Here is a 23,575-nt window from a genome sequence, read left to right as displayed (position 1 = left end):
GGGCATGCTGACGCCATTTTCAGTTTTCCCAGTTCGCCCAGATAAGAGAATTCTTCCAACCCCCCTGGTTTAATAGCCTTCACCCCCCCCTTAAAACCCCACCGATCTGTCACCTGTGTGTGTACTCTTGAACATTGGCCCAATACAGTCTGTTATCTTGCCTTTTGGTTTTATTTTTCAGCGTACCTTGTCCATCCTTTCAGAGGAAAGAAGCAGTAAAGAGACCATGCCAACTCTGAAGAAAAAAATCTGATCTGAAACTAGATTTACCTAAAGCAAACTGCTTTTTATTTACAATTTTAAAGCATAAACACTAAAGAACAGAACATGTAGATCTAACCATTCAAAGACAGCTTGACTTGGTTAAAGTTTTTTTTTTCTTTTTTAAGATTGTACCAGATAGATGTGGCCTGAGTACAGAATGTTCATTGTTGCATAACTAATGAGTTTTGTTAGAATGGACACCAGTAAGAACAGACCATGACCCTTTAAGGTTAAAGCATACAGATACCACACTAATGCATAATCTAACCATGTACAGAAAATTTGTTCGCTGGTTATTGTTCACACAAAAATAGTTGGTCTTTGACATGCTCTTATGTGCAAGAGCTGCTTTGATGTAGACCATTCTACATGTGAAAAAACAAACAGCAATAGAAAAGGTGGTGAATACTTCTTACTGGTTTTCTTTCATAAACAGATGCCATCTTTCAAACAAGCATTGCTCTATACCATAAACAGAAGCATCCAAAACATGATTCAAGTCATAAGGATATCTATATTTCCTCAACTGCTTCTTACAGATATTGTTCTTCCCTTGGAACATAGCCTATATTTTTTACTTTTAATAGGTGGCTGAAATAACCTCGACATTCTTCTCCCCATCTCAATCTATATTAACATACTGCATAGGAATCAAAACTACATGACCCTAGCCATGTAGCAATTAAAAGTGAACTCATTTTTAAGCTCTTTAAGCAGTTTCTTCCATAATTCCTGTGAATCTTTAGCAGTCATGTTAGTGTCTCAGTGTACTTTACTCAGGTCCCTATCCAATGAGCATGAGCAAAATAAGTTCATTACATTTCAGCACATGCTTTCTTAACTCATGTACTAAAAAGTTAACTCCTGATGGAGTAAGCTAAAGCTATGCAAATGCATCAGCAGTTATTAAAAAAAAAAAAAGTACATTAACATAAAAACCAGTGCATAAAACATGATGTACATCAATCTGTTTTCTGCACATAACCATACTTTGTGCACAAAACATGTTCTCTCAAACTAAACCCTCAAAAGACAGAGTACAGGACAGCTGTACCATAAACTCCAGGATCAGCCCCATAGACTCAAACCAGCCCTAGAAACATCAGTCCACCTCTAGCTAGGAATTAAATTTCCAGCATTAAGAAAATAAGTTATGCCTACATACCTCGCTGCAAGGGAATAATAGCAAAGCTTTGATTTGCATAGAGGAATGTTGATTTGGCTCTGTATCCCTCATTTTTTCACTTTTTTGTGTGCTCTTTGTTAAAGCAGAAGTAAAGTTGTGGAGACAACTGCATGTTAACATGAGTTCCCCTTATTACATCAGGACCATGCAGCTCCATTTTGACTAAAATGTTCCAATTGATTGAACCAGCACTATTTAACTCCTTATGAGTTAATTGGCAATACTGATCAGAGCATGGGTGCTCAAAAGCACTCAGGACACATGCAAGCAGCTTAAAGAACCTATAATCATCTGTGCAGTCTGTCTAAAATGGTAAGAGAATAAGGCATGCCAGATTGTTAGATTGTTGTCTATTCTTCAAATGCTGTATCTCAAATAAGATCTCCTTTCTTTTAACAATGCCTACCTTGTGTACTGGATCTTGCATCTGACTAGCTAGCTTAAACATTTTAACTGGTTTCTAAGGGCTGTGAAATTGTTGTACTTGATGCACTGTTAGTTGCAAGCCTGAAGATCCAACCATACCAGTTAAATGAGAATGACTGTTGAGATGCAGCAGTCTTGGCCAAGTGCAGAAAACCTGGCCCCATTTCTAGTTCAAGTTCTAGTTGTAACAACTTGTCCAAGCTAGTTTACAGGCTGTAGCAGAGCAATTCCCAACTATTTTTAATAAAGTGAGAGAGAGTCTTAAGCTGACATCCCAAAAATTATTCGTTTTCACTCCAATTGAGGCTAGTGAAACTGCAAACGTTCAACATCTTCAGAGGAGACCTAATCATCTCTTGCAGTGGCTTCCAGGTCATATTTGTTACTGTACTATGACAATGGTTCACAACTTCATGTATTTTTCTATCAGAAAAGTTACCACTGCATTATGCCAAAAGCTAATCCTTTACAAAAACAAATTTACTGCTTTTACAAATCAGAAAAAAAAGGCTTAGATTCATGTTTTGAAAAACCTGTTTGCTTTCTGAAAAACAAAACCATGCATTACTTTAACATACTGAAAATGTTATTTCAGTCTCAAATGACCTTTACCAAGATTCCTGAGTCAAGATGCTGGCTTACTGTCAATGCTGACACTAATTTTACTATAGTCAGGGTGAGTGCTTTCTATTGTCTTTCAGTACAAATAGAAATAAATACATTTACTGCATAGTAATAAAGTATTTTTTTTAAGCAGGGGATTTTTACTAGTAGGCTACTGGAGAGGTCCATGCATGGCATAAGTCACTTTAAAAAAATACAACCCCAAATCTTTAGGTTACCTGCATTGCAGTCATTTTTGTTATATACCCCATTATTATAGAGTTCAAATGGATTAGGAAGTACCCGATTGGCTCTCTTTTATGAACTGGTGTTGCTTAATGTTAGCTCCTGAAAGCATTATATGAAGGCCCACAGCCTGACTACTGTGAATAATATACATGAAAGCTTCTGTTGGCATGGATTTAAGAACTGAAGGTACTACACGCTATCTGCTTACAAATCTAGGTTTCTTTCCTGAAACACTTCAAGTCAGGCTGATCGTCAGGCATAGATACCACACACCATGCAACAGTCCTTTATGTAAATTGAAATAATTTATGAACAAGGGCTACTTTAAACATTCTTACTTCATAAAAATAGGGTTACAGTCAGAACTAAAGAAGCTTACTTTCCAGGACACACACAACCACAGGCTGCATGAATCTGAAATAACATGTCAGCCCTCATCCTGGCATGGTTTGAAGTTTACCAAACGAAGTTTGAGGAGGGGAGAGACATAGGATATAGCAATCTCATAACCCCTCTTTTTTTCTTCACAAAGTAGGCTATGAGACCTTCAGCTTACTTACAGGAGCCAGTACTATGCCTTCTCAGTTTCTGTATTTAAAGATAACTTTTTAAAAAAAAACAAACACATTTGGTTACTGCCTAGTCAAAATCTTAGAACCAGGAATGATTCTTTCAGAAGTAGAGGCTGCTAAGTACTAGCAAGCCCACTACGTGATGCGATCTGCTCCTTAAAGTCAATATAAGCTCTGCAAACCACTGGATGGACCAAGCTAAAAAGGAAAATGCTGAGGCAAGAAAAGTTGTAAAATTATAACCTTTGTCAAGTCACAAAGGGGAACACAGACTGTATATAAATATATTTATCATACATAAAGCTTTAGAAAATGGCATGCAATACAAAAATGTTGTATAGACTTCATACATATTTACAAGATAGAAATGCCCAAGGTTAAAAAAAACCAAAAAAAAACAGTTGCAGTGACACAAAGTCATGGAATAAGAGAATGTGATTTAAAGTGAATACTCTAGATAAAAAAATAAAAAATAAGTTTTCATTCATTTCTAGCAGATGGATGCTAGCTGCTCTGGAATTCAGCTTCACTTGTGTCCAAATCATGTTCCTGCAGGAAAAGAAAACACAACTGTCAAATTTCAAAAAGGATCACAGGGTAGGCTGGATGCAAATTCTTTCTGGAATGAAAGGTTAAGCATAGTAACCAGTACTGTTGTACGTCTCTTAATGCTGCAGGACTGCACTCCGGATTCCCTACCTCCAATGGGGCCTATCAGGAAACCACTATGGGGTCGATTTTTGAAAATGCCGTGTGCATCCATGTATGTGCGGTTCCTGGTTCGTGCACATGGATGTGCCGATTTTATAACATGCTCCCGTTGCTGTGCGCATGTTATAAAATACAATTCCCATGCGCAGCTGATTTTAATATTGGCGCGTGTGCGGGCGGGTGTTGTGTCGCACGCAACGGGAGGGAGTTTAAAAAAAAATGCGCAGCAACGCAAGTAGGCCTTTCCCAGTTCCCTCCCAATCCACTCCAATTAAGGAGCAGACTGAGAAGGAACTTCCCTATCTTTTCCCCGACCCCTAACCTCTACCTAGCTAGCCAAAATTGTTTTGTTTTATAACTTACTGCTCCTTCCAAGCAGAAGTAACTTCTGCGCGCTGGCAGACGCACGCTTCGCTGGGACAAGGCCTAATGGCTGCAGTCCCGGTCGGCCCTTGCCCCGCCCATACCCCATCCTCCGGCCTGCTCCTTTTGGATTGCCCGGAACCTTCTGCGCGTACTGGGAAATATGTGAGTGGCCGAGCCGTTTCTGAAATGCGCACAGCCCAGTCACGCACACATCTCCCAGATTTTATGTGTGTGGCCTTTTGAAAATTCAGCCGTATATATGCAGCTGACAGCGGCTGCAGACAGCTGAGGTGCCAAGGCATCAATGAGTTCCTTCCCTATTACACACATTCAAAGAATATAATTTAGGTTTTCTTAAGCATGTGTATAGCAATTTTTTTCAACTAATTAGACTTGCAGGTCTAAAACAACCTGACCTAAATTATTTAGCAATGGCAACAAGAACCAGGACTAGCCTACTAAGATAAAATCAAACAGTGTGGTAGAAAACAGAAGCAAACCCAAACACCCACACTACAGTCTAGAAAATACGCCATACTTATGTAGGCATCCTCTCATATAAACTGGGCCAGAGCTCATTCTCTGCCAGCCTGTTTCTTGTGGGCTTTTGTTTGCTTCTGTTTTCTACCACTCTATTTAATTCTAGATTATTCAGCACCACACACGCATCAAAAACTGTCCATGAAATCCATAAATTAATGGTCCACTGTACACACTACTCCATGAGGGACAACATGTTAAATGGAAACTGGGGGCCATTATTTGCTTATAGTTGGATATATTTGCACATCTCTAGAAGTTACAAGTTGCGTCTCATTTGCCTCCTTCTCTTCTGCTTGAAGAGGCTTCATATAGTGCAGCTCACAATACCTGATTCAGCTTCTTGAACTCCACCACTTGGAAAAATATGTGTTCTAGAATGTGTTTTGCATCTTGCTCATCTCTTGGGAGTGAATTTGTTACCCCAAGAATGTCACCACACTTTCTCACATAGAACTCCAAATCATCTTCAGTGCCTGAGAAGAAGAAAAAAAAGTTGAGTAGAAGAGTAGCCTAGTGGTTTTAGCAGTGAGCTACGACCCAGGAAAACCAGGGCTCAAATCCCACTGTTGCTCCTTGTGACCTTGGGCAAGTCATTTTACACTCTGTTACCTCAGGTACAAAATTAGATTGTAAACCCTGTAGGTATAGGAACAAAAAGCAGAAATAAAAATCTAAATAAATGTTAACTAGTAAACCTCCCCCTCTCCTCCTGCCACATAACTGCACAGAGCATTTCTAAGCAGTCAACACCTATGAGTCTGGTGATATGGGTTAACACCATCTCAGACACCAATGGAGACACATCTATACACAAATATGCTGTTTTTAAAAACCGAGAGAAAATGGCAGAACAAAGCTGAAAGACTAACATTTGTTGGTAATCTGAGCAAGACGAGCTTTCTCAGAGGAGAACGTTTCGTCCAAATCAAAGAGGTCCAGAGTAGGCGGTGGTAACTCCCTGAAAGTTGGGGGAAAAACCTACAAAACAAGAACCACATACACTACTAAATATCAATCTTGCATATGTTACAGAAAGCTATTCATCATAGTAGGAAATGGGTAGGAAAAAAAATTGCAATCTAAATCTTCATCCAAAATTTAAGTATTGTCCATTATGCAAAATCAGATGGCTTGACATTTAACTACAGATAGAAATCTACAAAAAAAATGGGGCATAAAAAGATCCCTGAACATATTTGGAATATATTTATATGCTGATTTTATTGGATAGTTTCTATCCAGTCTGACATTATCTAGCTAATTCCATAAGAAAGAAATGTGACAAGGTGAAGCAGTGAACAAATATCCCTAACAATGGAGAAGGATTGCATGAGGAAGGAACTGTTGAGTTCAGAAATAGAGATGCAATGAAAATCCACAAACTGAGAATGCAATCACAACTTCCTTTCATTATCTTAGTATTAACAGATAGGTAGTGCTGCTGCAATCTCAAACTGGAATAACTACAAGCCAAAAAAACCCCTGGGATTTTGAAGATTACACAGTGATTTTCCCTGATTATATTTTTCAAATCTTAAATTGTGATTTGCTTTTTTCTATTCATCTCTCCTCAAAAGTTTCCATGCATTGAAAAAATGACTCACAGCTGGTTGGAGCACAGGAAGAGGAGGCTCAAACTGAGGCTGGATGAGTTGGAGAGCTTCGTGCTTAACATTCAGCTGTTCGTATGCTCTGTAATATGAAGCACACACAGAGCAAAACCAAATGAGAACGAGAAAGATAATATCACACACTCACATGTAAAGCAAAGTTGATTACTTATAACAGATATCCTCCACAGATAGCAGGACCAATTAAGCATACAAGTGGGTGATGTCATCTGATGAAGCTGACAAAAACATGCTCTCCCAGAATTCAAGAAAGACCTAGTAGTCTTTACTGAGCATGTGAGGGTCTTCTTGTGCAGCTGTCCCTGCACAAGTATCCTCAGTTTGTATTCTAGCTAGGTTCAGCTCTATGAGGGCAGGATTGTGTTGTTGATTTGTTCTGCTGTCAACTAAGATCATCTGTTAAGCAACTTTGCTTTCTCCCTGGGCAAGCAGGACTATATCAGCCACATAAGTGGGGATTCCCATAGCTAAGGATTACAATTCAAAATCTTTCCTTTGTTTGTCTTAATAGAGTAGTTGCAACCCATGACATAAGACAAGAGAGGGAGAGTCGAAGTGTTTAATTTTAATAAGCTTCTTAGAATGTATTGACCAAAACTGTTATCTTCTCATTAAGTTTAATTGAGTTTATGAAAGTTCTCTTTTAATAGTTTTCCTGTATACTTGTGTTAATGTATTCTGCCTTGAGGCGACTGTTTTAATGTATTTCCGCCCTGGAGGCGTCTGTTCAGTTCCTTGTAAACCGGTGCGTTATGTATTCTTTACAGGAACATCGGTATATAAAAATAAAAAATAAATAAATAAATAAGTTTGTTCAAGGCAGTAATGATTCATGAAGGAAATTTTCAAATTTCCTCTATGGAAGAAGAGTGAAGATGTGTTGAGGAATCTGCAATAGTTCAAACCTGATGCATTTTCACTTTGTCCTTAAGATGCTGACCTGATTTAGAATAGCAATAGTAAAAACAGAAATTCAGTTGGAGACAGTCTGCTTCATAACTGCAGAACACTGACTGGGTGAAAGGAAATGAACACCTGAGAAAACTTTCTGTATGCCTTTGACTTTAAATAGAAGAGCAAAGCTCCTTTTTTAAATCAAGGGTATGAAGAGTTTGTTCACCTCTGTTGGTATGTTGTTTTGGAAAGAAAGTTGGCAGTACAGTAGGCTTGATTTAAGTGAAAATAGGAAACTATCAGCAAAAGTTTTGGATGAGTCTTCAAAACTAATCTATTTTAGAATATTTGTATTAAGGAGGGAACACTACCAAGATCTGCAATTTACTCACTCTGAGTGCTGAGGTAATTGCTATCAAAAATAAGACCTTCCAAGAAAGGAATTTCACCTCTGTATTTGCCAAGGGCTCAAACAGATGTTTCATAAGTCGTGCAAGTACAATGTTGAAGTCCCATAGTGTAGGAGGGTCCTTTATTGAGGGATAAAGATGATTTAAGCCCTCCATTAATCTAGCTACCAAAGACTGTTGAGACCAGTAACCCTTTGGTACATTGGTGATATGCCACTATAACTCAAGTTGACTCTCATAGAGTTACTTTTTAAACCAGAATTAGAACAATTTTAAATATATTGAAATACTACAGAAGTTGAACATTCGAATGGGTTCTTCTTTTGCTTCTCATACTAAATGGGAAATATTTTTCCAGTTAAAACTGTAAGACTTCCTTGTGGAAAGTTTTCTTGCTGCCAGGATGATTTCCGTAATCTCTGAAGGTAAATGCAAGGCCTGAACTACTTGGCTGTCAACATCCATGCAGTGAGAGCCAAGGATGGCAGGCTGGGATGGAGAAGTGCTCTGTTGAAGTGTGATTAGTGTTGGTGACAACTCTAGCTGGATGGATTGACTAACTGAGAAGCATTGAAGCTAAGGAAACCATACCTGATGGGGCCAAAAAGGAGATATAAAGATCATTATTCCTTTGTCTTTTCTCAGTTTATGAACTGTTTTGGTTATGAGAGGAATTGGAGAAAAAGTATAGTAATCCCCGATTCCATAAGATAGAAAAGTCATGTGTCACTAGACAACTTGTGTCTGTCTTTTTAAACGGTGCTGCAAACAGGTCTATTTGCAGAGTTCCCCCATAGGCAAAAAAGTGGGAGAGCTACATTGTTGTCCAAAGTCCATTTGTATGGTTGTAGACAACAAATTATTGAGTCAGTTATCCGATTCTATTTGCCTGGGAAATGAATAGCAGACAATAATATTTTTTTGTGAAATTGCCCAGTTTCAAATCCTATGCTTCCTGCAAAGAGTAGAAGATTCTGTCTTTCCTTGCTTGTTGATGTAATCAATGGCTGCTTGATTGTTTGGATCTGTGGCACTTTCCCTTTCAACTATCTTTAAAAAAAAAAGGATCCAGGGATTATTTGGGAAACTTTAGAACAATGCGCCCAACATCAGTTCTGGAAAAAACCAAAGACACTATTCTAAAGAATAAAATTACAGAATATATAGATAAACATGATTTAATGGAACACAGCAAACACAGATTTAACCAAGGGAAGTCTTGCCTCACTAATCTGCTACATTTTTGGAAGAGGTGTGGATATAGTAGATCCGGATTTTTAGAAAGCATTTGACAAATTCCCTCATGAGAAACTCCTCAGGAAATTAAATAGTGATGGGATAGGAGTTAGTGAATTATAAATTGGTTAAAGGATAAGAAACAGAGTAGGGCTGAATGTCAGTTTTCTGAATGGAAGAAGGTAAAAAATGGAATGTCCCAGGGACCTGTACTAAGTCAGGTGCTTTTTAACATTTATAAATGATCTGTAAAAGGGAACAATGAGTGAGATAATCAGATTTGCAGACAAAAACTTATTCCAAGTTGTTAATCGAAAGCGGATAGTGAGAAATTTCAGGAAGAGTTTGTGAGAGTGGGAGTCTGGGCATCCAAATGGGAAATGAAATTTAATATGGACATATGCAAAGTGATGCAGATAGGGAAAAATAATCAAAACTGTAGCTAAGCGATGTTAGGTTCCAAATTAGGAGTCACCATTCAGGAAAGGGACGTAGGCTCAGTATGTGGCCAGGGTCAAAAAAGCAAACAATGTTAGGAATTATTAGGAAAGGAATGAAGAACAAAATGGAGACTATAATAATATTTCTGTATTGCTCCATTATGTGACAGCACTTAAGAGTACCATGTACAATTCTGGTCGCCACATCTCTAAAAAGGTATAAAGGTATCAAGAAGGGTGACCAAAATAATAAAGAGGATGGAATGATCAGCACTGCCGGCGACGCTTTTTAACATTTATATGTTACCACTCTGCCACCTGTTAGCCGGACTTGGCCTTAGCCACTATTCCAATGACATACAAATTTTAGTACCAATAAACGAGTCAATCGAAAAAACATATAAATTAATTGTCTTGTACTTATCAATAATTAGTCAACCTTTAATATAGATGAAACTCGTTTTAAATATAAATAAAACAGAAATTATCCTATTAGATAGAAAACACACACCAGAGACACTCCCACCATTAGTATTAAATGACAATTCTAAAATCACGCCTTCTGACAAGGTACGTGATCTTGGAATAATAATTAAACCTGATTTAAGTTTTAAAAAACATATCAAAAAAAGTTAAGGAAGGGTATTTAAAACTAATAATATTAAGACGATTAAAACTGCTTCTAAAACAAAATGATTTCAGAGCAATAATGCAGGCATTAATCTTTGCAAGCACTGACTACTGCAACACTCTCTTCTTGGGCCTACCAGCATCAACAATTAGGCCATTACAACTTTTACAAAATGCAGCTGCAAGAATACTAATGGGAAAAAAGAAAAATGAGCATATAACACCATCCATGATGGCTCTACATTGGCTACCAATTGATTTGCGTATCCTTTTTAAAACGTTAAGTACTCTACATAAAGTAATTTTTGGCGACCATAATGACTGGATGAAAGCCATGATATGATTATACACCCCACAAAGAAACCTCAGATCAGCAAATAAAGGCCTTCTGACGGTAGCTTCTATTAACACACTAGACTAACGTTAGTACGAGACAGAGCAATTTCACTAGCAGGCCCAAAACATTGGAACGAAATGCCACCTGAACTAAGAATGCAATCGGATTTTAGAGTTTTTAAAAGAAATCCGAAAATCTGGTTGTTTAAGAGAGCTTATAGCATGGCTGATTGATGCATTTTATTAATTTTATCTTCTTATGCTGTTTTATTTACATTTTATCTTTGATCTTAATTGTTTTATTGTACTTTATGTATTCTTACATTTATTTTATATTCAAAGATGTATTTATTTTCTTAATCATGTAAACCGTTGTGAAAGCTTTCACTAAATGACAGTCTAGAAAACCTGGTAAATAAATAAATATATATGAGGAAAGGCTAAAGAGGTTAGGGCTCTTCAGCTTGGAGAAGAGACAATTAAGGGGATATATGATAAAGGTCAATAAAACCATGAGTGGAGAAGAACGGGTAAACGCAAATCAGTTATTTACTCTTTTAAAAAAATAAAGACTATGGGACATTCCATGAAGTTATTAAGTAGCAAATTTAAAACAAATAATTGTCCACCATCATGAAGCACAGACACCACTAATGATTCACGTGGATAGGAGATCTAAAAAGTTAACCAGTTGTTGACTTCCAGAAGAGGGAAAATTGTTATTTAAGAATGCCTCTTGAATTCTTCCCTCTTTATTGCTTGTTTACGTTCCTCAGATCCAAAATAGGGCACAGACCTCATGTCTATTTGGGAATGAAAAAAATATTCTGAGTAAAATCCTGTGTTCTTTTCTAATTCTGGAACAGATTGTATTGCTCTTGCTGTTATGAGTGAGGATAGCTCTTTATTTGCAGGAATTGCATCTGTTCAAAAGAAACCTGATAAGAGATGAGTGGGATGTGTGGAGGGCAAGACTGAAATTCAGACATCAACCTTTGCTGATAATTTTCAGAAACCATCCGTCTATGATAAAGGACCTCTTAGGACTGAAATATTGAAGCCTTCCTCTTACTAGAATGGCTTTGAAACAGAAATGGAAGTCAAAAAGCATTAACTTTTTTCTGCACAGAAGGCTGGATAGCTCTTGGCTGTGCATGTTTCCTAACTTTCAGGTCGATACAGTAAAGTGTGCTCCGTCGGAGCGCACTGTCAGCCTGCTCTGGACGCGTGTTTTCCCTTACCCCTTATTCAGTAAGGGGAGGAAAACACGCGGCCCACCCGCGGAACCTAATAGCGCCCTCAACATGCAAATGCATGTTGATGGCCCTATTAGGTATGCGCGCGGGATCCAGTAAGTAAAATGTGCAGCCAAGCCACACATTTTACTCTAAGAAATTAGCGCCGACCCAAAGATCGGCGCTAATTTCTTCCGGCGCCAGGAAAGTGCACAGAAAAGCAGTAAAAACTGCTTTTCTGTGCACCCTCCGACTTAATATCATAGCGATATTAAGTCTGAGGTCCCCAAAAGTAAAAAAAAGTAAAAAAAAAAATTTGAATTCGGCCCGCGGCTGTCGGGCCGAAAACCGGACGCTCAATTTTGCCGGTTTCCGAGCCCGTGGCTGTCAGCGGGCTCGAGAACAGACGCCGGCAAAATTGAGCGTCGGCTGTCAAACCCGCTGACAGCCGCCGCTCCAGGCCAAAAGGAGGCGTTAGGGACGCGCTAGTGTCCCTAGCGCCTCCTTTCCCTCATTTGCACCGCGTCGCCTAATTTGCATGCTGGAGCATACTGGATAGCTCGCACCGGCGAAGGGCCGGTGCGTGCGCTGGGAGAGCAGGCATTTGTCCGCTCTCCCGCGGTTTTACAGTATCGGGCTGATAGTAAATAAGATAAGAAAAAACCCCAAGTGGTCAATCCAGTCTGCTCAGCAATTGTTTAGGGGAGGAATCGCCGCTCCGTGCAAGTTACTCTCATGCCTTCTGTGAAGGGCAGTACTTGGCACTCCTTACAAGCTACTCCTATGCTTTCTGTTAACTGTAGTAACACCACTGTTCTCTCTAAGCTGTGCACACACTCACAGGTCGTGAACCCTGTGCACATGGTAAAAAACATAGTGCACACAAGAAATCCTATTTGTATTAGACTGGTTCATAGCGTACAAATTTCAATTTAGCTTATAAAAAGCTGCAAAAACGTGTAGCCTTTCAAAAATTAGAAGGAACACTGCTAGCAACAGATGCTCCATGCAGATTACCTTCATGCCTTCTGTTAAGGATAGTAACTGTCACTCTGTGCGAATTATCCCAGTTAACACAAGTTACCCTTTTTTCCTTCCTTTCCATCCTTCAGGCATTAGGGGATCCTCTGTGTATATCCTATGCCCTTTTGAATTCCATTACCATTTTTGTCTTTACTACCTCTTCCAGGAGGACATCTGTAAGGGATTCTACAGTTATGGATTATCTAACATTAAAATCAGGTAATACGGCATCCAAGTTCAGGTTAAAGGGAGCAGAATATCTACAACTTTTAGAGGTTTATAATGTAGCATCATAAACATGCAATTGTTTCATATATAGTAGATATTGTTTGAAGTTTCTGGTTTAACAGAGTAAATCACTCTTGTTGCAAAAATTATAGAAACTCCTCATTTAACTTAAAGTGAACTTGCATTTGTCAGATGCAATACCAATTAAATTATCCCAGCTTTAAGTAGTAATTTAGCCAGTTATCTCGCCCTCCAGAGCAGTCATGTCGTCCTTCGAGAGAATCAGGGTCCTGTCTCAGCATGGAGGGCAGCCAGTTGAACCTTTGGCAGGCAAGCAACAGGTTAACACCACAGTCACAGGGCAGCAGACCTAGAAATGTAAATTATGCAGGCAAGGATGGGACAAAGATGGCTTGGCTTGCCAGGCCCTAGGCGGGAATGAGATCAGCAAGCACGCCATGGTTAATGGAGCTGCGCTGGACTAAGCTGTGAGCCCAGTTTTGAAGCTTAAATTAAGTGAAAAGCCTCAGGTGCCAAGTTCACAGGTGTGGAGATTATGTGAACAGCAGCAAGCAGGTGCTGCAGTGTGGTCTGGTAACTACAAAGTCCTTTTCTTCACTCAGGACTTCATACATATGCATATGATCCAAAACTTAATATTGACTGGATGTTATCATACTCCACTAGCATGGGTTAGGTGGGCTTTCGATATGACTTCATCTTAGCTGGTGTATCTGTGCATGTTCTCATGAAGATGCTGGCATGAGTCAGAAGACATCTGTGAACAATATGGAATTTCATTGCTAGATACAAAGTTTGTCAAGGCTACAATAAGTTGGTGTCTGGCAGTCAAGCTAAGGTGAAGACAGATACTTGATATGAAGAACAGCAGCAGCTTCTTCTCTTCTGTGTTGTTTGTATAGGCATTAAAACTGCAGGGGGCCATCATGTGGAATAATCTTCATCTTGTGCTACTTAGGCCTGCAAAAGTTGATTCAGTTGCATACTCCTTTGATGATGACTGGCTTATCCCTACACATTCCATGCATCTACCACCTTTTCCATGAAGAAATATTTCCTGATGTTGTTACTAAGTCTACTCCCTTGAGCTTCATATTATGACCCCTAGTTCTACAGGTTTCTTTCCATTGGAAAAGATTTGATTCTTGTGCATCATTAATACCCTTCAGGTATTTAAAACTCTTATCATATCTCCCCTGTCCTGCCTTCCCCTTCAGGGTATACATATTTAGGTCCTTCAGTCTCATCTCATAAGTCTTCCAGTGCAGATCCCACACCATTTTAATCACCTTTCTCTGAACCACTTCTATCTTGTCCCTATCCTTTTAGAGGTATGGTCTCCAGAACTGAACACAGTACTCCAGGTGAAGTATCACCAAAGACCTGTGCAGGGGCATTATCATCTCCTTATGTCTGCTGGTTATGCCTCTCTCTCTATGCAGCCCAGCATCCCTTTAGTCTTAGCCACCACCTTGTTACATTAATTCGCCACTTTCAGTTCGTCAGTCACTATCACCCCAAGGTCTCTTTCCCGGTCCATGCACAACAATCTTTCACCATCCTCTCTCCCATCAAATAGAGCTCCTTTGAATTTCTGCACCCCAAATGCATGATTCTGCACTTCTTGACGTCAAATCCCAGATGTGAACTACAATGTACCAATTGCCTCTTGATAACACCCCCTAAAAATGTAACAAAAATGGGGTTCTGAAACCTGTTGGTTAGCTCTGATGTTAATTTTACTTTAAGCTCTCTCTACCACCTGAAGCAAACTGATACCATCAAAATACTGCCAGTATCAGGCATGACATACAAGACATTGCTCACATGATGAATCGCAGAAGCATGAGAAAACTTTAGAAAAGTATTCCTTTCAACAAAAGTGTGAGCTTAAATTTATACATTTTCCAGAGATGCATTAGTAAACATTGAGAGAGTTATCGATACAGCAATGAATATTGAACAGATACTTTGTATATAAAAAATAAAAAAAAATAAAGGAAGCATTTAAGAAAAGGGTAAGAGCAAATATATAAAAATTACATCAAAACGGTATTTCATGTATTAACTGTCAATAGTCAGAGGTGTGGCTTAAGCCAAAATTCAAAGTACTGGATATCAGAGTTAACCAACAGGTTTTAATACTCCATTTTTTGTTTATTTATCAAATCCCAGATGCCAAACTTTCAACCACCCATTTTTCATTGTCTCTACTACTTCAGGTGTATCCATTGTTGCAGATCTTAGTGTCATCCACAAAAAGACAAACTTTTCCTTCTAAACCTTTCACTATATCGCTCACAAAGATTAACAGAATCAGCCCCACAACTGATCCTTGAGGCACTCCACTTACCACTCTTCTCTCCTCAGTGTAGGTTTCATTTAGGACCACGCACTGTTGTCTGTCAGTCAACCAATTTGTAATCCATTCCACCACCTTGGAACCCACTCCCAGGCTTTTCAGTTTGTTCATGAGCCTCCAATCTGGAACAGTGTCATAAGCTTTGCTGAAATCCAGATAAATCACACAGAGTGCTTGTCCTTGATCTAATTCTCTAGTCACCCACTCAAAAAAAATCAATCAGATTTGTTTGACATGGCCTTCTTATGGTAAAATTATGTTGCCTTGGATCCTGCTAAAGTCTTTTTTGAAATCTTTATACATTGCTGATGTGCCGTTGCTGCTCTTGTTAGTGCTGTTGCAGACATGGTCTTTGGTAAAGAGTATGGTTGTTAACAGGGGTGGATTGGCCTATCGGGGGATTGGGCATCCCCCGGTGGGCCGATCGCTCCAGTCACGTGGTCTGCCGTGCGTGGTCGTGACAAAGCCGCGCTCGGCAGACCACGTGACGTGTCCTGGGCCGGCCTGGGCAGTGAATACCTGGGCCGGTCCGACATCGTGAGTCCGCCGCTGGTTGTTAACTTTTACAGAAATAGAAGAGTTGTTTCCTGAAGAGCTAAAATTTTGCTCTGATGCTACTGGTTAGCAGTGACTGCCGATACGGTTTGTAGTATAGAGCAGTGATCTTTGAGGTCTACTGTTTCCTTACTTAATCGTCAAAAATGTTAGCTCCTGTCAAGGAGCATCAGCTAATTTCTTGTGGACTAGGCTAGCCTTCTAGCTCCTATTGAAGTTGCAAATGTTCTTGCAGAACTGTTAAACATCATAAGAATAAATTGGATGGTTTGTTAATTATTCTACTTCATTTATGTGCAAAGTCAAGAGATCCTGAGAGTCAGTGAGAAGTTGGGAGGAAGAATCTCTCAATTTCTGAAAGATATGTACATATACTGTATCACATGAAATTAGTGAACAGCTATACTTGATGATAGCATAGCTGATTGGAATACTTTTTTTGTGATGCTGTCCAGTTATTTTGTATTCTTGTCTGGAGGCATATTGGATAGAGTTGTTGATCTTTTAGCCCTTTTGAGGGCCAATTCTACCACAAAGGACTCATATGGAAGTTGTACTTTATTATGATTTGGACAGGCTTGGATCTTGTATTTAAAGTCTAATTTCCTGGCTACTAACAGTGTGGGCTATTGGAGTATACCACATTCTTGATTGAAGCTCTTGCAGAATTCTGTGAACTGGTACGGCCATGACTTGTTTACGGACCTTGAATGTATTTTAGTACACCATCTATATCCTACCTTGGTTCTACTTCTTCCTCAAATGTGAAGGGAATAGACGCAACCATCTTTATAATGCTGGATAATTCATATCCTCAGGAGGAAATGAGCTCCTAGCTGGTTCAGGATAAGGATTAGAAGGTAAGCCTGTTGATTCATCTTCTGAATTATAAGAGAAGGAATCATAAGGTGATACAAAATTCTCTTGAAAATCAGACAACTGCAGGCTCCTCGGAGGCTGGCATTTCTTTTGAAGAAATTGAGCTCTGAGACTTCACAGCTGAAAGTTCCTGGCAAATCTAAAATGAAGGAATTGATAACGGAGTCTCTAACTAAGCTTCTAATGATTCCAGAATAGGATTTATCTGTACTGGTAAAGTAGTAGTAGCAAGGACAGTTTTAAAATATTTTTTGAATAAAAGGATAGTGATCCAGAGTAGGAGATGGAACTGTCACAGTCTGATTCAGGAATCAGAATTGGTGGTACCTTTTTGTCCTGTAAAGGCACCTAGCGACCATCTCTACTGTGAGAAAACTGCCCCACAGAGTCTTCGATACCGAAGTGGAATAGCATAGTAATCACTCATGCTGAGGCCTTGTTGGTAGATGGTGCTGAAAACAATAGTTTGCCAGAGGTTGACAACACCAGTGCCACCTGCACCAAAAAAGGTTCAGCACAGAACTATCTGGTTAGGCACCTGTGATCTTCTGCACTGAGGGGAGGTCTTTGTCCCTCACTTGCTCTGAGTAGAACCTTGGGGACTCCCAGCGCCTCTCTCTAGAGGACTCCAACCTGGCTTTTTTAGGTTCTGGTCCCTCAGGAACTCCTTTATTCTTCTCCAGAGAAGGCAAGTTGAGAATGTGCATCAGCTTTAGGTTCCTGTATGACAGGGCCCGAGGATATATCCAACCATATGCTGAGCAGTAGGAAACATCATGTGATGGCCCAAGGCAACAAAGATAGTAATCATGGTGAGTCATGTTGGCCATCTTAAATCTGCAACTAAAACAGTGCTTAAAGGGACTTTTCCTCAATATTTTGAAGTAGACAAGAAAAAAAATCTATTTGTAAAAAAAGAGAAACTCATTTTTACTGTTTTTAAGACAAAAAACAATTAGAAAAAACAAGAATAGTGAAAATAAAGAAAAAACAGCAAAAAAAAAAAAAAAAAGACAAGGGGCAAGACAGAGAGCAACATGTGCTTTTGTTTCAGCCAACGAGAAAAAAACTGAGGAAATTTGCAGAGGGGCAGCTGTGCAAGAATACCCATGCATGCTCAGTAAAGACTTCTAAGTATTTCTGAGCTTTGGGAGAAATTGTTCACATCAGCGCCATTGGATGACATCACCCAGCTGTGTGGCTGATATATTTCTGCTTCCACATGCAGAATATACAGACACTACACTGATGAAATAGATCCTTCATGAACGAAAACTAGAGTTTAAAGAACAACACTTCACACTGAGAGGTGCTGCATAGAAGAATGTGAGGTCAGCAACATCGAAAAAGGTTAAAAGAAGTACTCTCTTAATATAATAAACTCTTGGACAGCTGCTAACATGGTTTTTGTTCTGATACACTGGTCATACAGTACCTGAATGTAATCCGCTTTGAAGTGTCTGAAAGGCGGAATATAAATCAAATAAATAAATAAATAAATAGTGTAATAAAAATTATGTTAGGAATTTTGATGTTTTAAATATCAGTTTAAGATATATACAAAACAAATACTATCAAATCCAGTGGTTATTTGAAAAGAAATAGCCCAAAAAACACAAGTGCATAGTAGAGGCCCTGTTATGATTCTGAACAGACATTTATGGGTCCATATTCATATACAGTCTGGATAGCAAATTAGCCAGAAAAACTTATCCAGCTAACTTTGGAGTTATATTCAACACTGCAGCCACACTATTGAATATAGCCGGCTATCTTAAAGTTATCCGACTAACTTAGCCAGCTAAGTCATCCGGCTAACTCTCAACTCCTCCCAGTTATGCAACCGGAACGCCCTTAACTTACCCAGCTAAATTCTAACTTCCTAACTTATTAGATGGCTAGAATTTAGCTCAATATATGCCCAAATATTCATTTACTTGGCTAATTTCTGAGTTAGCTGGCTAAATGCTTTTGTATATAGACCTCCTAGCTTATAACAATCTATAGAAATGCAAAATAACAGGAGTGAACTTTGTGCCATCCACAAAGTTTGTGTGTAGGACAATATGATCTGTGACTGGCATTATAATAATTATCTTATGGGAATCCTAAATTTTGCAGTATCTCACAACCATTTAATAATGGAGTAGGGCCATGTAAAGTGTGGCAATATTGTTATCATAATTATCTGAAACAGACATAATTCTGAGTTTATCTAAACACAGTAACATAATAAAGACCAAAATGGTCCATCTAGTCTGTCCAGTAAGACTTCTGTTAAGGTAAAACAACTACAATTCCATGCAGGCTACCCCCAAGCCTTCTGTTAAGAATAGTAGCAATTGCTGCTCTGTGCAGGCTACCCCTAAAGCTGACAGTCCTATTGGTGATTAGAGGGATGTAGATCTCTCAGAGGGAGCAACTGATTAGGAAGTCTGAGTGAGAGATGAACAGATGCAGAGACAAGGAGTAAGGAAGCCACTCTCACATTATACAATACCTTAGCACCTACATGGATGCTGTGGTATAACAGCTGAGAGTACAGGCAACTAAAAGTGAGCAGCTTCTGTAGATTTTAGGTATACTGCATTGTTTTTAACTCTGTCCACCATGCTGCTTGATAAAACCTATTAGAATGGTTTGATTTATGCCTCTTGAGGCACTTGGCCATATTTGTAAAAAAAAAAAAAAAAGGTAATTTGAGATATTTTTGTAATAATTCAAAGTTTTATATATAGATAGATCACATATATATCTATATCTATATCTATCTATATCTAACAGACAATGACTTCATATTACAAAGTATTATTTCTACACACACACAGACACATGTATATATACATAAAGTTTACTCTAAATTATTACAAAAATGTCAAAATACTTTTATTTTTACACATCTATTAATTTTATACATATACACACACATACACACATTTGCATGTAAGGGGACATCAAGCTACCAACAATGCATTTAAGCAACCCACTCTCATCAGCATGCAAAACTTTGTTTTGGTTTAGCGAATGGATTGCTGTTCCACAGAGAAATTCATTCTGACCTGATAATTTACTTTCCCTAAGTCCAGCCAGATCAGTTCAGACGCATAGGTTATGCCTCCCAACCAGTAGATAGGGACAAAATCTAACAGGTTTGCTAACATTACCCCTTAAAAGCTTCCCATGCTGACTTCAGCCTATCAGTATTCTATGTAACGAGCTAAGATAAATATTTTTAATACACTAAACTTTCTCTCATCCCCCATGCAAAAACTAGAGGGCTTCCAAGGGAGAAACTACCAAGCAACCAAAACAAGAAACAAAACAGACATAACTTGCATTCCTTGATGAGGTTTATTATCTTAACATTCAGCATGCTAGCACTCACAAGCAGTCATTCTGAAAATGAATGAGAATAATACACTTGGCAGAACAGGGAGGGATCTGGATTGCTCTGTATAGACTCAAGGAAAGGAAATGATCAGATAAGCATTAATGTCTCATTCTTCTATATCCAACCAAACCAGTTCAGACACACGGGGGATGTACCAAAGCTATCCCTCTACTGGGCCAAATCCATGCTCAAGACTTCTGAACCAAAGGAAGCCTCTTCCCTGGCTTAAATGTTGAGACAATAGTGCTTTGAATAAGTATACAAGGAAGACCAGGTCACCACTCTGCAAATCTTCAGTGGTGATACCAGGCAAAGTTCTGCCCATGAAACCACCTACACCCTGGTAGAATACGTCCTTAATTTCTCGGGAAGTGGCAATCTCTTGGATATGTAAACCTTAATCCAATGAGCTTCCTATGCCTACAAAACTGTTCCAACCCTTCTGGAACCACTAAACTGAACAAAGGAGAAATTTCTATTTACCTGATAAATTCCTTTCCTCTAATGAGGGCAGGCCAATCCCCACTGTGGGTTATGCAGCTCTGCCAGCAGATGGAGACAGAGTAAGAAGCTGACATCATGCATACATACTCCTGCGCCAACATCACCCCGCCAGTATCCTCTGGAAAAGCTAAACTATGGTCAAACTGATTAAATTCAAATATGATTATTAACAATCAACCACTCATGCTTCCAACCAATAGGGAACACTGAGCTCAGCCAAAGGAATAAACTTATTCACTAAACTGAGGGACTGGATAAACAACTTACCAGTCTTCAAATAAATAGCAGGAACAACACTCTGCAATGTGTGAAATGAAAAGGCAAACCAAAGGTAAAAATGCAGAAACCTAGTGCAGGTCAGAGATTGGCCTGCCCTCATTAGAGGAAAGGAAATTATCAGGTAAGTAGTAATTTCTCCTTCTTCTGCCTTCAGGCAGGCCAATCCCCACCAGAGGGATGTACCAAAGCTACTCCTGAACAGGGTGGGAGGCTGCTCGCAGTCCAGTCAACACCACCCTTATGAACGCAACAACCTCCTGAGCCTGAACATACAAGCAGCAATGCTTGGAATAAGTGTGCAATGACAACCGCGTTGCTGCTCAGCAAATCTTGACAGGCAACAATAATCAAAGTTCTGCCTACGAAACTACCTGAACCCTCATGGAATGCGGTCTAATCTGCTTCAGCAAAGAAATCTCTGCAGCCTCATAGGTGGCTGTAATGACCTCCATAACCCAATGATCTATAGCCACCTATGTCACCAGAGCAACCTGTTTGCTGGCACCATGGAGCACAAACAAGCGATCAGACTTCTAAACAGATTTAGTAACCTCCAAGTACTGCAACAAATGTCGTTTCAATTCCAAGGTATGCAAAAGATGATACTCACTTTCATCTCTGTCCCTATCAAAAGTAGACAGGGAAATGAACTGATTCAAATGAAACTCCAAAACCACTTTTATCAAAAAAGAGGGAACAATCCAAAGTTGTACAGCTCCCAGAGTGATAAGCAGAAAGGGCTCATGGCAAGAAAGGGCCTGCAGTTTGGAAACCCAAAGTGCAGAACAGATTGCCACCAGAAAAACTGTCTTCAAGGTAAGCAGCCTCAAGGAAAGACCACGAAGCAACCAAAAGGTCGGATCTGCCAAGAACATCCAACTTTAAAAGTTGCAACTTGTTCTGTAAACACAACTGGAACACTCTCCAAAACCGGATATAGGACAGTGACGTGGAGGGATGAAGCAAAGTCATGGAGGGCTGAAAGTCCTCGTCAAAGTCAAAGTCATAACCACAAGTCATGAAGCAAAGTCGTGGAGGGCTGAAGCAAAGTCCTCGCCTGAAGCAAAGTCATAATCACAAGTTCCAATTATCCCTTCAAGCAGAGCTGTCACCTTTCAAAAGCCAAGCCACTAGACAGAAGTAATCCGCCCTGTCTGAAAATATGGGTCCTTGTCACAACAACCCTAGCAGAAGGGCCAAGTGAATGAGATCATCTACTACAAGATGAATCGGGTCCGCAAACCACTGTGGGCGTGGCCACTCAGGTGCCACCAGAATCACCCTGCACGAATGACGCTCATCGAGTCACAACATGACCTATGAGAGGTCACAGGGAAACACGTACAGTAACAGCTCTGTTGGCCACAGCTGGATGAGGGCGTTGATGCCCTCAGAGCTGACTTCTCTCCCGTGACTGAAAAAACAAACCATATTCGCATTTCCTGGAACCGCCATGAGGTCCAACTTCGGCCTGCCCCATCTGGCCTGAATAAGAGAAAAAGGCCTATGCCGACAACTATCACTCCCCTGGATCCAGATACTGCTTGCTGAGTTAGTCCACCTGTACACTGTCCACTCTGGCCACATGTGACGCAGCCTATCCTGCTAAATGGCTCTCCCCCCAAACAAATAGTTTCTGTGCCTCCTTCACCACCAGGCGACTCTTCATTCTGTCTTGACGACTGACATATGCTACCATCGTCACATTGTCCGAGAACATTCGTAATAACCTTCCTTAAACGAAAGGCGAGAAAGGCTTTGCGAACTGCTCTGGTCTCCAAACAATTGATTGACCAGGACGCCTCTTCTGGTGACCACTGTCCCTGGGCAGAGTTCCCTTCACAAACTGCCCCCCAACCTTTGAGACTGGCATCTGTGATAACCATCCAGGTCCATCTCTTTCTTCAGATGGGACCTGGTATCCCCTTGACGCGGTAAAAAGTTGAAATTCCTCTGAAAGTGGATTCCAACAGGATAAGAGGAGCTTCTGGAGTCACATGTGAGAAAAGGCCCATGGAACTAACTCCAACGTAGACACCATAGAACCCATGACCTGCAAATAGTCCCAGACTCTGGGAACCAAAAGTCACAGAAGACGGAGCACCTGATCCTGCAACTTGACCACTCTCTCTGTGGTCAGAAACACCTTCCCGATCCGGGTATCGAACCGAGCTCCCAGCTATTCCAATGACTTGCATGGCTCCAAGTGACTCTTTGCCAGATTCTTCACCCCGCACAATGAATGCAGGAGCTGCATGACCCATCGAACTGAACAACGTCACTCCATTTCTGACTTTGCTCTAATGAGCCAATCGTCCAGGTATGGGTGCACCAGGATTCCTTCCCTCCTGAGTGCCACCGTCACTACCACCATCACTTTTGTGAATGTCCGCGGCACTACCACCGTACCAAAGGGAAGGGCCTGAAATTGGAAATGCTTCTGTATGACCCTGAACCTAAGGAATCTCTGGTGATCGGCCCTTATGGGAATGTGGAGATAGACCTCCGTCAAATCCAATGACGCAAGAAACTCCCCTTTGTGCACTGCTACTATCATCGTCTGCAATGTTTCCATCCGAAAACGTGGCACCCGGACTGCCA

General features: G+C 40.0%; 1 protein-coding gene across 3 annotated transcripts in view; it reads right to left on the bottom strand.

Annotated features, from left to right (window-relative positions):
• Positions 1-265: 265 nt before the first annotated feature.
• Positions 266-23,575, bottom strand: part of IFT52 (intraflagellar transport 52) — a 129,674-nt gene continuing 106,364 nt past the window's right edge. For all 3 annotated transcript variants that reach the window (XM_029612445.1, XM_029612444.1, XM_029612446.1), the window contains 4 exons: positions 6,525-6,612; positions 5,790-5,898; positions 5,248-5,393; positions 266-3,849 (listed from right to left, as the gene is read on the bottom strand). In XM_029612445.1, coding sequence (XP_029468305.1) covers positions 3,805-3,849; positions 5,248-5,393; positions 5,790-5,898; positions 6,525-6,612 — 388 coding nt within the window. In that variant the 3' untranslated portion in view covers positions 266-3,804. The remainder of the gene's footprint in view (positions 3,850-5,247; positions 5,394-5,789; positions 5,899-6,524; positions 6,613-23,575) is intronic.

This window comes from Rhinatrema bivittatum, chromosome 8, assembly GCF_901001135.1.
Source record: "Rhinatrema bivittatum chromosome 8, aRhiBiv1.1, whole genome shotgun sequence".
NCBI lineage: Eukaryota > Metazoa > Chordata > Amphibia > Gymnophiona > Rhinatrematidae > Rhinatrema > Rhinatrema bivittatum.
The sequence above is the reverse complement of the archived record's forward strand: the minus strand, read 5'-3'. Positions and strand labels throughout refer to the sequence as shown.